General features: G+C 41.5%; 1 protein-coding gene across 1 annotated transcript; it reads right to left on the bottom strand.

Moving 5' to 3' along the window:
- Nucleotides 1–891: 891 nt before the first annotated feature.
- MCM8 (minichromosome maintenance 8 homologous recombination repair factor) lies at nt 892–15884 on the bottom strand. Its single transcript, XM_082757602.1, has 18 exons — nt 15369–15884; nt 15132–15206; nt 14563–14645; nt 14248–14397; nt 13421–13524; nt 12099–12297; nt 11506–11591; nt 10089–10240; nt 9093–9288; nt 8631–8661; nt 8181–8321; nt 6427–6568; nt 5610–5805; nt 5119–5332; nt 3985–4194; nt 3337–3413; nt 2693–2882; nt 892–1805 (listed from the first exon to the last, which is right to left on the bottom strand). The coding sequence occupies exons 1-18, from the start codon at nt 15520–15522 to the stop codon at nt 1713–1715; spliced, it is 2493 nt and encodes an 830-aa protein (XP_082613728.1). The 5' UTR covers nt 15523–15884; the 3' UTR covers nt 892–1712.
- Between the last annotated feature and the right edge of the window lie 80 nt (nt 15885–15964).

Here is a 15964-nt window from a genome sequence, read left to right on the forward strand (position 1 = left end):
ACAGTTGAGAAATGCAGTTTGCTTGCTCTCTGACCTCGATAACGTCCTGCTTCTGGCACACCAAGGGGGAGGCACCCCTCAGTGGAAAAGGGGAGTGAAGGTAGATAATGGGGAACTAGACCTGTGAACACCTTCTAGATGTGGAGATGACACCAAATGGCCACGCTGCCATGCAGAGGGACCCCAGCAGGCTGGAGTTGGGCTGGCAGAATACTGATGAAGCTGAGCAAAGAAACAAAGTCCCGCACCTGGGAGGGAACAAGCCCAGGCAGCAGTACAGGCTGGGGCTGACCACCTGGAAGCACCTCAGCAGGGAAGGATCCAAGGGGATACCAAGCTCACCCTGAGCCAACAAGGCAGCAAGGGCTGGGTTAAGCAGGGGGACTGGAGCAGGGAGAGGTAAAAATCTTCCTTACATCGAGGTGTGGGCTCCCTTGTCTGAGAGGGATGGGCAGGAGAGAGTCCCTGGAAAGATGATGAAAGGATAATATGGGGACAGAGGACTGGGACTGCTGAGCCTGGAAAAGAAGGTTATGGGGGAGAATCTGAGCGCGTATCAATAGCAGATTGAGGGAACAAAGAAGAGGGAGTCAAACTTCTCAATAGTGCTGAAAGACAGGACAAGCGGAACTTCAGAGAGCAAGGCTAGGTAAGGCAGAACCCTGCCTCTGAAATCCCCATTCAGCGTTTTGTCTCTCATGCCCCCCTGCCCTAGGTTGTTTTGTACAAAATTTAAGAAAAGTCACTTACTGGAAAAGGTGAAATTGTGAAGCCTACTTTCTTATACATCTTTATGTATTTAAACATCTTAGAAATAGGAGGGGAGAAAACAGAAGCATCAGCAACACATTGTTTCAGCTGTGGGTAAGCATTAAAAAAAAAAAATTAAGAATCTGCCCTTTTATTGGAGTAGACCATGATCCTGATTTCATAATTGTACAGAGCACTTCGTGGAACAGACATCCTGCTGTGGCAGGAACAGAGTTAAACACATACAACACGTAACATGAATGCATTGTGAAATAGCTGTTAATACCCACACCCCTGTTCACTGTTACTATATCTCTTGAATAAATAACTCAATAAATTTTAACAAATTTATCAATGTATAAGTTTAATGAAAAAATAAAAATTCAATTCCTGTTTTTACACATTAAATACTGTAAGGAGACCTTAAGTTAGACTTGCACTGCAAATAAAATCTCAAAGACCAATAAATACAGACTTACAAATCAGAAAACCAAATCAGTTTCAATAAGGTATCACCTTTTACTGTTATAAAGCTGCACTGGCTCAACATGATGGTTCCCAAATTTTGGGAAACTTTTCTACATATTAAATTCCTCAGACGACCTACAGTGCTAAAAACACAACTGACATTGTTCTCTCATGAAAGATTGCTTTTTTAAAACCTGTGGGTAGAACATCACTAAGTTTAGAAGCAACATTTGTTACTGTGATCATCTGGGCTAGCAGAGCTACACCTACAGGGTGAGTCCAGCAGCAGTATCACACCACAGTTTGTCCCACAACAGCTTCAGGCAAGCCTGCTGGCATTACCAGTTCCCAAACAAGAATCTTGCACCTGAGGTAAGCAACGCTGCATCAGCTTCTGTGGCAGGCTGCAATTCAGGATGCTTTATTGCTGTGTCCACCAGCCCATTCCAGATACTTTGGTTGTGTCTCAAAGTTCAGAAACCCAGTCTCTCTCTTCACATAGTCTGAAGCTGATAAACTCTCAAGCCTTTTTTCAAAAGATAACCCTGATCATTTAGGGATTGAATAAAGCTTTCAAAATCAAATACCTGGAGGAAAAAGACAAAGAAATATCAGACTGAAAGTATTACATTTTATCTGGTACAAAGCAACATCAACAATTTAAAAGAATTGCAGTATTTACACATTACTTAGTGAACTATGCAGAGTAATGTATGTATTTATCCAAGTTCTGAAACAAACGGAAAATACAAGTACAATTTCTACAGTTCTCATTGATTTCAAAGTATTTATTCCATATCTAGAACATTGAATGGGCAAAAAAATATTGTAGGAAGTCAAAATTAGAATTAATTCAGTTAGCTACAAGTAACTAGTTGCTAAATGAATGTTCATTTGAGAAGAGTGGGCAATAACGCATCCTGAGGGCAGTAACATTCTGTCAGACGGGAATCACACCAAATATCCTATGTACAGCCCACATCTGGACAAGTTTGGAACTGAAGTCATCTTCCCCAGCAGACCAGGGTAGGTCGACCACGTAAGAGAAGAACAGCATTACTGGCCACAGTAAGTTCCATACAAAGAAATTCCTGGTCGCTACTTCTCACTTTAACACTCCAATTTCAAAACTTCTACATTGGCATTTGAAGCTTTTGACCATGAAACAAGAAGTAGAAATAACTATCAATATTTTTGTTTAGCTGAAGCCTCCCTCACAAGTACAGCATATAAACCTGTTACAGGATAAATACATCTCTGGCCACATGTCCTACATGATGTTCCCACCAAGTTACAGCATTCGGATGCTTGAAGCAGAACCAAAAACCCAAAGGGCGCATCTGGGCCAGTGAAGGCCAAGCAGAAACCTCACTGCTCACAAATAGAACAGACACAACAACGGCCTAAATAAATAAATACACAATAAATAATTTTGGCTGCTCTTTTTGAAGAGATGCTTGATTTCCATACTTACTCGTATCTGTAGCTCCTTCGCAATCTGCCGAAGCTGTTGCAATTCAAAGAGGTTGTTGTAAGTTCTTTCCGCAATGCTGTTGAGGGCAGAAATAAATCTCTTTGCTTGGGACCGATTGCTCATCCCAGACCCGTGCTGGGAACGTTCAAAGTCCAGTTTCCCAAACTCATCCGAGTAGGTTCCCAGCATGCTAAAATAAACATATGAATGGGAAGTAAGAATAAAAATGCATGAAGTTCCTTCCTGAAACATAACTGCTTGAGATGCTTTTATTCCTAGGGGATGACTTCCTATCTAGGGAACGTAGATTAAGCATCTGCCCAAATCACTTTTAAACTTAATTTGTTCAACAGCAACAATAGGCAGTGAGCACAGGAGACAAAAATTTCTGGCAGCACCTCATCTCTAAGTTACTGTGCACTGATATTCCTGACTGCTTTGGTGACACAGCTCAGAAGTTGAAGTGATAGCATTCAACTTTGGGCTGCTGTCAATTTTTAAACAAGTGTTAACAACTCTGAATGTTAATAACAGAGGCCTAAATTTGGTAAAGTCTTCTCTTCACCGTGTTTGCCTGTCAGTATTAAAAAAATAAGTCTTCGAATAACACCAAGATGCTTTATTTTTAAAGCACCGTGTATTACCTGTATTTCATTATTTCTATTACATCCTCAGCATCTTCCTTGGTACATTTCTCCCTTAATTCCAGCCTTGATCGTGCCTTAAAACAAAAACAACACAGAAAGGTATATTTAAGGTACTAAACCTGATGTGAGGAAAGGCTACAGCCCTGCCCCATGCACACAATGATACAACAAGCACAAGATTTGGAAGCACAGAGATGAAGCCTGAGCCTACAGGATTAAGATGACAAGCCCTCTACTTTTTACAGCATTTCAACATCACGTCCTTCAAACACACATTATCACCAGGTTAGAGTTCATTTGCTTTTTAATAGCGCATTCCTGGGAAGCAGCATAATATGCCTTAATAACATTGTGTTAGTGTTATGGAAAGCAGGAACACTCTGAGTTCAAGATGGGCAGCAGCTTGTCTTTGCCTGCACCTACTTGCTCTCCTTTTAGGAGAGCATGATAGGTTTTATTTCTACCCCCTTAAGGGTGCTTTACCTCTTAAGAGGCTTTAAACAACAGTAGCTCTTAAGCATTTGTAAGTCTCTTATATCTTAAAAAAAAAAAAAAAAAAAAGCTGTGAGAAAATACGGGATATCAGTATCAGTTCAGGAATAATCTTTTTGCTTTCAACCCTTAAGTACCACAGCTTGAATTTACCTCAGTAAGTCGAATCAGTGACTCCAGCTGCCTCGTGGTGATTGGTGTGCTGTCTGCTCCTTGGTTCTGCTTCCGAAGCTCAAGGTAGAATTCCTGGAGGACCTGAGCAGCTTCTGGAGATAGCTTTGGGTGAACGTACTGCCGAGCGTATCCGACGTACTTCCTCAGCAGCTGATGTGGAATGGCATCGAAGTTTTCTCCTGGTGAGATCTAACCCAATTACAAACAGAAGTCTTAGATTTTTGGATTTTCTGTCAGAATCCTATAACATACAAGTTTTAACATAAAAATTTCATCATCTAGGCTTTATCTGATGAAATCTTCATGAAGCTCTGAACATGGTGCCACATGTGAGCTGTGTTCTTTTAAAGTCCCTACACTGTGTTAAGACAATGCCATTTCAGAACAAGGAGCAGCAGCTATTAATTTCCACTTGTTAGTGTCAAAGGTCACCTAGATATGTCAAGAATTCTCTCAGAAAGGGAAAGTACAATTTCCCAATTGTTACAGTATACACCTCTATAGAAGTATAAGCCTTCACATTTCCCAGAGTGCAAGGATTTAGCTCCCAGAGGGGTTTATTTCTCGGAGACCTGGCATTTAGCAATATCAGCCCTGAAACTAACCACTGAAATTTAGTAATAAAATATCAGTTCTTCCCAAATTCCTCAATCTATCTCAGTCTGCAGATGTCCAAATACTTGTCCAAGCACTTACACTGCTTTACTGAGATTCAGTATTTCACAGCATGTAATGTAAAATTATTACACCCAATCTAGTTCTGTAGCTCCTTACTGAAATCTAATACAGCAAATTCGATTTCACACAGAATACCTTCCCTCTACCCCAAATAAGAACAAACAGAAGGAAAAAAGCAACTCAGCTGTTAAACTCTTTCCATGTGAATTGGCACAATTTTGGCAACTCCAGCATGGCGGATAATGGCAGCTACAATAAATAAATAGCTACTTGCAGAAACTGGTGGCTGGGGCCTTAATACTTCTTGAATTCAGAGCCAGTTGTGATGAGAAGAATGGGAGTAGGAGACGGAAGACAGCAGGTTGAGGTTGCCAGGTCCCACTGTAAGGAGCGTCACAGAAACAGGCACTGCAACCGTCACAGGACAAGTCCTACCTTAAGCCTTTCAAGCAGTGGCCGATCGGAAACAACTTCAAGAACAGAGCGATCCTGCAGGCTGGCACGACTCACAACGGCGCTGCTGCACGCTGCCTGCTTTCCAGCTCGGATAGCCATCACGTGCTCGGACAGCAAGTGATCGTGATCTTCATTTGGGGTGTCCAGCAAAATGAAAACCAAATCAAATCTTGACAGCAAAGCACTCCCCATTCTAAAGTAAAGACAAGAAAACCACACAATCCTTGTATTAATGTAGAAAAACAACAGCAATTCTGCTCTGCTTCAAAAATATTTAGAGAACTGTGTCCTTTTCATTCAGGATAAAGCAAAACAGCAATTTATCTCCTAAAACAACATGAAAATTTATTACAACAAGCTTGTGTTCAAGCTCCAGGAAACTAGAAGTCAATTAAACCCAACTGCAAGACTGCCTGAAGCACCTGCTCCCGAATTTGGATTATATAAGCAGCATTTCAAAAAGTGCTCACTTTAAGTTCTCAGACACCGTTTTGGCTTTGTTATAATGCCCTCCAACGGGGTTTGCTGCAGCAATGATAGATGTCCTGGCTGGCAAGCTGCAAACAATGCCAGCTTTGGCAAGGCTGATACTTTGCTGTTCCATGGCTTCCAGCAGAGCCTGGTGTTGGCTTCCCATCTTATCAAATTCATCTATTCCACAAATACCTGGAAACAAAACAGGACAAAGGCTTATTAGGAAACACGTTAACTAATGGACAAGTGGATGCCACAATCCAGTGCAACATCAGAACTCCACTCAGAGTCTAGGTACTGCAGAAGATCTTTGACCAAGCCTCCATTTCAGCAAGGTCTGTTTCTGTTCCAAGCTGCTGCAGCTGAATCATTACAAAGCTGGCTTGGCTTGCAGAGGCAGTGTCTTGGCTACTCATTAAGATGCCAAAACAAGCAGTTTGTAAAAGCAGAAATAAATGGCCAACTTCATAAGCAAGCTATTTTTCAAAAACAGTAAGACTCCAGTAGGTGCCTTTAAGTCAGAGATTTCTCATGAAGGAAATCCTAGTTCTTCACCACGTGAAATGACACTGGTATGCAGATTGCAGAACTGAAGTTTTATACACATCCTAAGCCCTAAGAAAGCAGGAACCACTTCTGGAGAAGTCACTGGAGAAGCTCACAACTTCCCAGATTGGGAAAGCCACTACCATACTTCAGATTTACATCTTTAATCCCCAATTAAGCAAGCACTGTAGTTAACAACCTCTGACCCAGCAGCACCTCCCATCACCACGTTTGTTCATACGAAACCTATGGCATTACAAACATTACCTTGATCTCCGAGCACTAAAGCACCAGCTTCCAAGGCAAAATCTCCCGAAGCACCATCTCTAGACAGTGTGACAGTCAGGCCAGAGCTGGTGGAAGTATTACCACAAACATACACACCTCGAGGAGCAACGTTACACACTGCCTGGAATAAAGAAAAAACACTTTTTCTCATAAGCCTTACTCTAGAGAAACAGTACAAAGCAAAACCAAATCTGTTTCTTTCCATTTAACATAGCCCAACTGTAAAGCTGTAACTCCTTGCAACCCAAAAGACACATTTCTGCACAATTTTTGTCGCAATATTTGTACTTAGCCACACCTACTGTGTTATCAGAACTACTTGGACTTGGGGCTCAACACCTGCACCCAAAGTGTGTGGAAAAGCTTGTGAACATCCAATCCATCACAGAATTGCAGATACACAGTTTCTGTATTTTCAGGCTCCAGGGCTTATTTAGGCTAACATCTTATCTGGCTGGCCAACAGAAGCTGCTTCGGGGGGGGGAAGCATCGTTTGTTCCACAACTACAGGTTGAAGGAGAGGCCTCGTCTCTGCCATGCCCCTAGTATCCAGAAAACAGCTTAAGCTTTGAAAGGACTAGCAAAAGACAGGCATGTTGCGGTTAAGTTTGTTTAGAAAGCAGTTATCATTAGAGATTTACTGGGAAAATTAACTTTGTTTACTTGTTTTATTCAGAAGATAACACCCAAAGCATATTTGCTCAGTACCAGGTAAGTGACAGGCACTGACAACTGAATTAAAAAACAAACAGAAGACAAGAACAAAACCAACAAAACCCACCACAAACCGGTTCCGACACAGCTCTGTTCTTGTCCTTGTGATTTTTTTTTCTGTGGCAGTGATGATAGAAAGGAGGTTTGTCTCAGGGTCTTATCGCTAATGGCATTACTTAGTATTATGTGGGGGAAAGAAGCCACAAAGTCATTTATTATATACCAGATATTCCCAATTCAGTGAAAAAAATCATTTATCAGGATGCTTACACATACATCTGTCACTTCAGTTAAATTATTTCAGGGCACATCTTCACATGACACATTCATGTTTAAAAAAAAAACTGAGTCTCTTTAATGAGATAGAGAATACCGCAAGTCTAGGAAAACTCTGCCCCCCTTTTGCTTCACAGTAACCACAGGCAAAGACGTGGAACTTTAAAACCATTCAGTTTAAGATACATTCTGCTGTTAACTGGCTTTGCAGTCTTGCAAAAAAAAAAAAAAAAAAAGCCCACCAGGACTGTGATGCAAGCATAGGAACAGGTCCCTTCCCTGAAGAGCAGAGATCTGGGCCAGCCACACAGAAATAGGAAAAGAGGAGGGAAATAAGCCTCACGGGAGGTGAATAGCATGGTGGTTCTAAAAATGCCCTTGTTTTATATGACAGTGGGATAGCTACATGAATAAAGTGAGACACCTCATCAAGAAGAGAAGTTGGTGAAAGGAGCTAACAAGAGCAGGACAGCAACAACACAAAGTACTTTAAAGTCTACAGGCTTGACCAAGTATCTCTGCTTTGAAAATGTTTTAACAGGACGATTCTCTGGAAAGAATGGACTGCAGGGAAGCCATTTGGGTGCTATACGCTACACCTGAGGCATGCTGTTTGAAGACACATCTCCAGCCCCGCCAAGAAACCTTTTGGTCTTCGTGCAGCTACCCTACAATGCTCACAAGAAGGTAGCAAGGAGTTACTGAAAAATACAATCATACAGTAGTAAGAAATCAACTCATACTTGCAACATTTGACTTTTTCCTAATCCTGGATCTCCAACCACCAGAACATGCGGATCTCCTCGAACCGGGATTCTGTTCTTGTCATCAACAAACTTCTGACATCCTCCAAACAACGCCAGGGCCAAGCCTGCCTTTACAATCTGTGGCAGTACACACCAACATAGTCAGTATTCGGTCATTGTGATCAGTACTGACAGGTCCCCAGAACTGCTTGTAGTAACCCCTCTCTTCTGGATGGCTGAGCTTAAATCCCAGAAGAAAGTTGCAAAAGTATAAGGCTGCCACCTCCCTGTTAGTTCACGCACTAGAACACCACTGAAAAGTCACCCATAAATACAGCCCCTGCCCCTTCCCTCCACCCCCGAGAAACTTTACAAATCCTGTAGAAGTTTACTGTGGCATAAACATTTCAGCCTGAAGTTGCAAAGCAGAGCTGGCAAACTGCTTACCTCATGGCCATAGATGGCAGGACAAAGGGAGCTGAAAAACAAAGCATACTGTGACATACAGAACAGAGATCTCACGTTACTACTAAATAATCACTCGTTCTCTCTCTCGTCCCAGAACACTTTTCTAAGTCCAACGTTTTTGCTTAGTTGTTGAATTCTTAGAATCAGTTTAAATGTAAAAACAGTACCATATTTCTCAAAATTTTTAGATAACCAGATATACTTGAAGCAACATGAAAAGCCTTTTGAGTTTGCACAACTGCAAAGGACCGTTTTCCCAGCGGTCACTGCACTGTTGTGATTTTTATCAAATAACTACCTACAAGCCTCCTTCTAAAGATTCTGCAGTTTTGTGTTCTTTGATTCCACTGGCAGGACCTGAGGGACAGCCCAGCTAGAGAAGCACTTCTCCATCTGAACTGAGGGTCTCTCACACCCAGTAACCGCTGCCACACAACTTACTTCACAATGAGCCTGAAGAGGTTGTCCTCAGCTTGGATTTCTTGAACAGCATAGAGGTCCTTAAGTGAAAACTCCATGAATGATCTCTGAAAAGTCTCATCATCAAAGTTCTTTATTTTTTGTCCTTTAGTGTTGCTGACAGAATTCGCCTCAATGTACAACAGGAACACACACTTGTCATTCTTATTTTTAGAAGCTGTTAGAAAGATTGATAGACAATGAGGAAGAAGTTTTGCATTTTTAATGCTGATGTTATTTACAAACGGCACAGGGCAATTCAGAAATATTTAGCAGACATATCTACAGCCTCTGTTTTGCATATTTAAGTAGGTGGACACCTGCTTTTTTTTTTTTTTTTTTTTTTCCCAGAGAATGGTAACTGAGCAGTGAACGCAGGCTCACAGTAAATCCCAACTGCAGTTCCCTGCAGTATGTTCATTCTATTACAGCTACGCACAACATGCTTCTTCATTTTTGGGGAAAACAACAATTCTAAGATTTCTCTAGGGAGAACTATACTGAAAAAGGTAATATGCCTTCACAGTTGTATGATGGCTTTTCTGTAACTTGAAGGAGGCATTGAAGCAAAAAGATTAAACAAATGATGAGCCTAGATGAGACTTCAGGAAATAAGGATGCCCCCCTGCCATGTGAGCAGTTCAGAGAAGGCTTCACTATCAGCTGACCCACCATAAAACACCACGTCAGGACTGGAACTTGAAGACTATAGTTAAATATAGACCAGTGGGTTGCAAAAGGCAAACTCCCTCTATCAGTGGACATTTGAGACAGCGCTCCCCTTGAGCAGTGAGGCAGATTGCCTTTTCAAAATGACACCTTGGTATAAAACTTTGGGAACTTCTTAAACACACTTAACGCTTTTACAACTTTGAGAGCTCAAATGAAAGAGGACGGCTGTTCATCCTGTTGGGAAATCACCAGGGGGGGAAAAAAAAACAAAACACAGGAAAAAGTATGCCAAGATGTGTGTTTTACCTTCCTCAGTGCTTGACACCTTGACTATCCCTGTAATTGTGACCACATCTCCTGGCACGCAGCTGTCCACCAGATCCTGAACCAGTTCACATTCAATTGTGCGAGGGATTCGGCCTGCTTCTCGCTGATCATCTGACATGAGCTCCTGCACCCTGCAACACATGTGGTAAGCACTCACTCCATGTGTTACGTTACATGGTAACACCATGTGTTACCGATTCTGGCATAGAGAGAATGGCATACACTGAGAAGGGAGGCACCAGAAATGTCCTGATCAACACTGAAACAGCGGTGCTGAACTTGAGAAACAGGCTTTTTCAACTCAGACTTGAGCAAAAGGGCATATAACATACCTACAACCCCAAAAGACAGTTACAACGTACTCCTGAAATACTAATTGATGTGGACTTCAGATTTTCTAGCACTGGTGTGTTCATGTAGAAATATGTACGGTATGTGAAATAAGATGGACTTTATTTACAAAGTTAGGAGGTCAGACATGATAGCTCCAATGCTTAATTGGCATTTTAACCCTAGAAAATGCCACGCAGTTCCTCAGACCACAGCAAGAACAGCAGCACGCTCTGTGTAGTTGCAAAAGGCCAGCAGCTAACAAGTTCTTTAAAAGGTTCAGATTTTGACTCTGCACATAGAGTCCTGAAAATTTTCCTAGAAGCTTAGCATAAAGCTTCTCTTAAGCTGTGATGAACAGCACCCTCTACAGCTACTCACAAGAATGTCAGTACTGTTTTTAATGAGTTCTAAATCACTTACTAAGGAAAGTTCTTTAAAAAATACACTTGGATGACATTTGGCATTATAAGACTTGACACTGAGCACATGAGCTTACAGAATCTGAACACAACCAGAGGAAAGCAGTAAGAGTTCTGTTTCTGCTCAGGTAAGCTTAATGCTTACCTGCAGTAAGCTAACAGGATGAGCAAAACACAGAGCAAATTCTCCTGAATGTGTATTATGGGACAAGAGCAGCATGGTCACAGTACAGCAGAAGCAAGGAAACAAAAAGAAACATTCAGTTCGTTCAAGTCAAGTGTCACAGCTGATGAATAATTTAACACAGCTTTCCTAACGGACTTTCAGTTCATTAAAAGGAATTATTAAATATTAGAAGCAACTAAAAATAATGTAGAAAGTCTACAAAGAGCACAGATGTAATATTTCTCAAAGAACTCACATTAGGAGGAATTCCCAAGAAACTATTACATTGTTCAGGGTTCATATACAAAGTACACTATTTCTGTGATAAAACAACTGCTTTGTAACAATCTTTGAGAAGTACTTACTGCAAAAGAGTAAGGAGATTAAAATGACAAAGTGTAACACAGAATGAGCCATCCTGTTGCTTTTTGACTACTTTGGTTATTACATTTTTGTGCAGGGGTGGAGAGATGCTTACTTCACAGACTGCCAGTCCACTGTTGTGGTTAAAGGAGAGCTTCTGTCAGGGGTGAATGACCGGCCACGGCACTCAGGTACAAGGCACTGTAATAGAATTAATTCTAATTCATTCTTAATTGTTGTTTTTTTAATGGCAGTTTTAAACTGCCTTTTTATTTTTCAAAAAGAAAGCAAGACAACAATATTGATTATCACAATTTAAGGAAAAAAATCATTAAATTAATGCTACAGACTAACACATAATTAACAAATCTGTGCTATCAAGCACAGACAGCTGATCCTTGGCTCAGTTGTTAGAGCAAACACAGGTAATTTGTACGATCCCCTGATTTATGGGAGTTTCTCCAAACTGCTTTTGTTTCAGTAGTATACATTTTTTTCAAGGTTATGCACTAATTCATAGCTGGATGGTAAGTTTTTCCGGTTTTGTTTTTTAAATGTGTCACATTTTTAGGCTAGCTTTAAATATTAGAACTAATTCCCCTTTCACCACCCTTTCTCATCCTTCAACGCCGACTGGCGTTGCCATTTTTCAAATCCCCACAGAAATGCAAGAGGGAGAAAGTATGAGCTCGGGCAATTTTAACTTACCTTTGTCGGAAGCGTGTATTTTCCATCAGGCAGAGGAACGCTCTGAACATCTCCACACGTGCCACATACGAAGGCGAGCTTCGTGCACAGTGGCTTGATGTTGCTGACACGCACAACGGTACCCCGCAAGGCGATGTACTTCCCATAGCAGTTGGCCCGAACGTTTTTCAGCTGAGTTAGCGGGTCGTAGTTGTACACCCTACACAGAAGTTAGCATTTGAATCCCTACCAGGGCTTTGAATCCCTGCCAGCTGTACATTTTGTTTGTACAGTGACACCTGGAAACAACCAAGACTACCAAAATCACAGAAAATACTTAATAATAATCATGTATAACTGCCTTTGAATTATTCCCAGTTAAGAGCAGGGTTTAGACTTGTGAAAAAAGAACCAAAGACTCATGTCTGTGTTCCAAAAGATGCCTTCTTCATCTACAGGTTTTCCGAAACACAGTTCAGTACCTAATTAAAAGGGTGCAGTTTTATAGCAACAAAGCTTAAGAATATATCATAGTCTGTCAAACTCCCCAATTAATTTGACCTGCTGTGTTAAAACCTGCTGGAACCAGTAGAGAAAAAATAAATCAAACTCAAATAGAGCTAATACCCCCAGTCTGCCTCAGAATCCCGAGGTCTGAGACTATTTTCTGAAGAGGAAAGTGTTTCATTAGGAAACCAACGGAAGTCACATTTTCACAGTGATAACAGCAATTAAGATTCTTGAATGTATATGCTTTTTCAAAAATTAGTGTAATTTCAGTTCCTTCATTTCAAGTTAAAGGTTAAATAATTAGAAACATTCTGGAAGCTTCCTATCAGTAACCCTTTAATAGACGTAAGCTAAAATGAAAGAACAAATCTTCCTCTACCACTGTCCAAATACAGGGAATAATAAATATTGCCCACTGTAGTTTAGGTACACACCAAATCAACTCCTTTTTGAAGGCAAGCCTTTTACTACCAAAAGGCTAGATTCTTTTGAATCCTTTCCTAATTTGTCTAGTAAACAGCAGAAATATAACTATACTGCTGTTTTTAACGAACAGGTGTTTCACAGAATAGTTGCTCTACTTGTAAGTTACTTCTCTAGGTATAACCTGTTTCTTAAGCTTATAAGCAGGTTTCTTTTTGCCTTTGCCCTCACCAGGGCACCTCAGCTTCTGATATTGCGAAGGCAAAAATGTAGACTGTTCTTCTGGAAATATCTTCACAGGGGCAAGTCTCTCTATTAAATAAGCCTTTAGCACCATGCATGGACATTGATGATCACTACAGAAGAGGCAAAAAGCTCTTCCAGAAAAAAAAACACTCAACACCTATTACCTGGCATGAATGAGAGGCACATTTATTACAGCTTCTCCCTCAAGCGGCAATCCTTCCTGCACCTGCAGCTCCGCAGCATGCCTTTCAAGGTCCTTTGTTAGCACCTAGACACAAGAGGAAGGCAGGCACAAACTTCATATTCTGTGCAACACGGGTTCAAGTGGCTACCGTTTAGTTACTGTCAGACCCGCTGAAGTCTGAAGAGCTCTCTGCTGTCCAGCAACCCCCACTAAACAGCATTTTCCTGCTTCTGAACAGCTCTAAGATTCATTTTAAAAGGAATTTAAGATTGTATTTATTGAATTATAAAGTGAGTGTTTACAATAGTCTTCATTCCTGGTCAATGCATAGAGTTTTGTTTGACAAGAACAAAAGCACCTGAGAATTTGCCTTTCAACAAGCAGTGAAATACTCCTTTCGGAGACATTGAACAGAGCCAGGAATTCTTCCACCAGCTCACCACTCACCCATCAGGCATGGCTCTTCCATGTGAGGTCAGATAACTAGCACAAGTAACTCACAGCCCATTGATATAAACAGGAATTAGAAGTCACTGACATAACTGTTAGAACTACGTTTAGTTTTAGCCAACTGCTTTGACTATGACTAAGCAAAATACACTAAAACCAACGAATTTTCAAATCAGGATTTTGTAGACCATACAGAAATGGCGTAGAGATGGAAGTTATTGAGTTTTGATTGAACAAAAGATTTCCGTAAGACAGAAAAAAATATAGAAATTTGGTTTTATATCGTAATTGCCTTAAAATCCCACAGATTCTTTTCATTATGAGGGGTGTGCTCACAGATTAGAACTTCACATTTACCTGGTGAATTGCTAGACCCATACACTGCAATGTTTTCTGAGGCATATCCCGTAACTCAGTAGATATGTTTGGTATTGATTTAGTTAACTCTTTATCTTCTATCAGGTCCTTATAATCCACTAGGATACTTCCTTTTCTTTCTATTTCATCCTGCAAAACATTTAAAATTACCATATACACTTCAAAATATAAACACAATACATCCAAATCACGTCATAAACGTTTCACATCTGTGATGTAGATTATCTTTGATAGAGAAAATAAAATTATCTAACATCACTGCATCAACAATGTATATAAACAGACATATTTTACCTTATCATAAAGGTCAATGCGTTGCATGAAAAATTTTTCAAAGGCTTGAGTCTTCAGGACAAAAGGAGACTTGTCAGCATAAGCTAATCAGAAACATGCTATGTTAATGATTGACAGAAAGAATTATTTCAATTTCACAAAATACATAAAAATGCAATTTTTGTTCTGTTCTCTTTCTGTATTCCAGAACTGAGGAAGATGACTGATCTCTACAGTCCCACAGTAATGTCCTGTTACAAGGTGTGTTATAAAAGAGCTGTCTCTAGGATGACCGAGGTCAACCACACAGGGGCAGGAAAAGCTCCACAGAGACACAGATTCCAGCCTTTGACAGACCGCACGCTAGAATATACCTAACTGAGCAACTTAAAAAAGATCCTATTCTACACTATTTAAGATTTCTTTCCAGTGTTTGAAGTCCAGAGATTACAGCGTGCTACAAGACTAAAACCTGTGTCACATGAATGTGACACAAATGTTTTCTCTTCCACTTATCCCCTCTACTTATAACCCACTCTAGAGAAAACAGAATAGGATATTTGCTATACATAATTTTGGTCTAAAAATACCTTCAGAAAAGTAAAGCTTCCAGCCCTTATATGGAATAAACTGGTCCAATGTTGACTGAACTAGTCGAGATGTTACTGAAAGAGATGGAAATTGGGATTAGAGCTATGTGGACACTAAAACTTGGCAAATTTTATTGTCAGTGATTCTTTAAAGCAGCAGAAGGCAAGCAGTGCCGTTGCCCAGCACACAAGCGGGCCACAAGAGGTTGCCCAGAAAACAGGGAGGAGCCAGCTCACCAGCTTGGGGCATTCTCTTGCACTCTGCCTTTTGTCCTCCTCGTCCTCGCCATCCTCCTCGCCATCCTCCTCTCCACCCACCTCTCCATCCGCCTCGCCACCCCTGGAAGCCTCTCCCCCGGGCAGCCCCCCTTCCCCTGACATCCGCACTCATTTTTCTGTAGGGGCATCAGCTTGGGGCAGTAACAATGGGCAGAAAATTTATGAATTATCACTACTGGGGATGAGAGCCTGGGGGGGAGATCCTCCAAGCCTTGGGGTCCCCCTCCAAAACACAGGGGGACTCCCTCAAGCCTTGGGGTCCCTACACAGGCCTTAACACCCCACTTATAGGACCTGGGGTTCCCCTTCCAAGCCTTGGGGCACCCTCCCAAGCCCTGAGGAACGTACTCAAGATTTGGGGCCCCCGTTAGAGGCCTTGGGCCCCCCTCCAGGCCTTAAGACCCCACTTATAGGATTTGGGGTCCCTCTCCCAGCCCCGGAGGCCCCCTTCCGAGCCCTGAGGGACCTGCTCAAGGTTTGAGGTCCCCGCTCTAGCCCTTGCGACCCCCGTTCGAGGCCCTGGGCCCCCCCCCCCAAGGCCTTGGGGGTCCCAC

Source organism: Aythya marila (assembly GCF_965140915.1).
Source record: "Aythya marila genome assembly, chromosome: 3".
Classification (NCBI taxonomy): Eukaryota; Metazoa; Chordata; class Aves; order Anseriformes; family Anatidae; genus Aythya; species Aythya marila.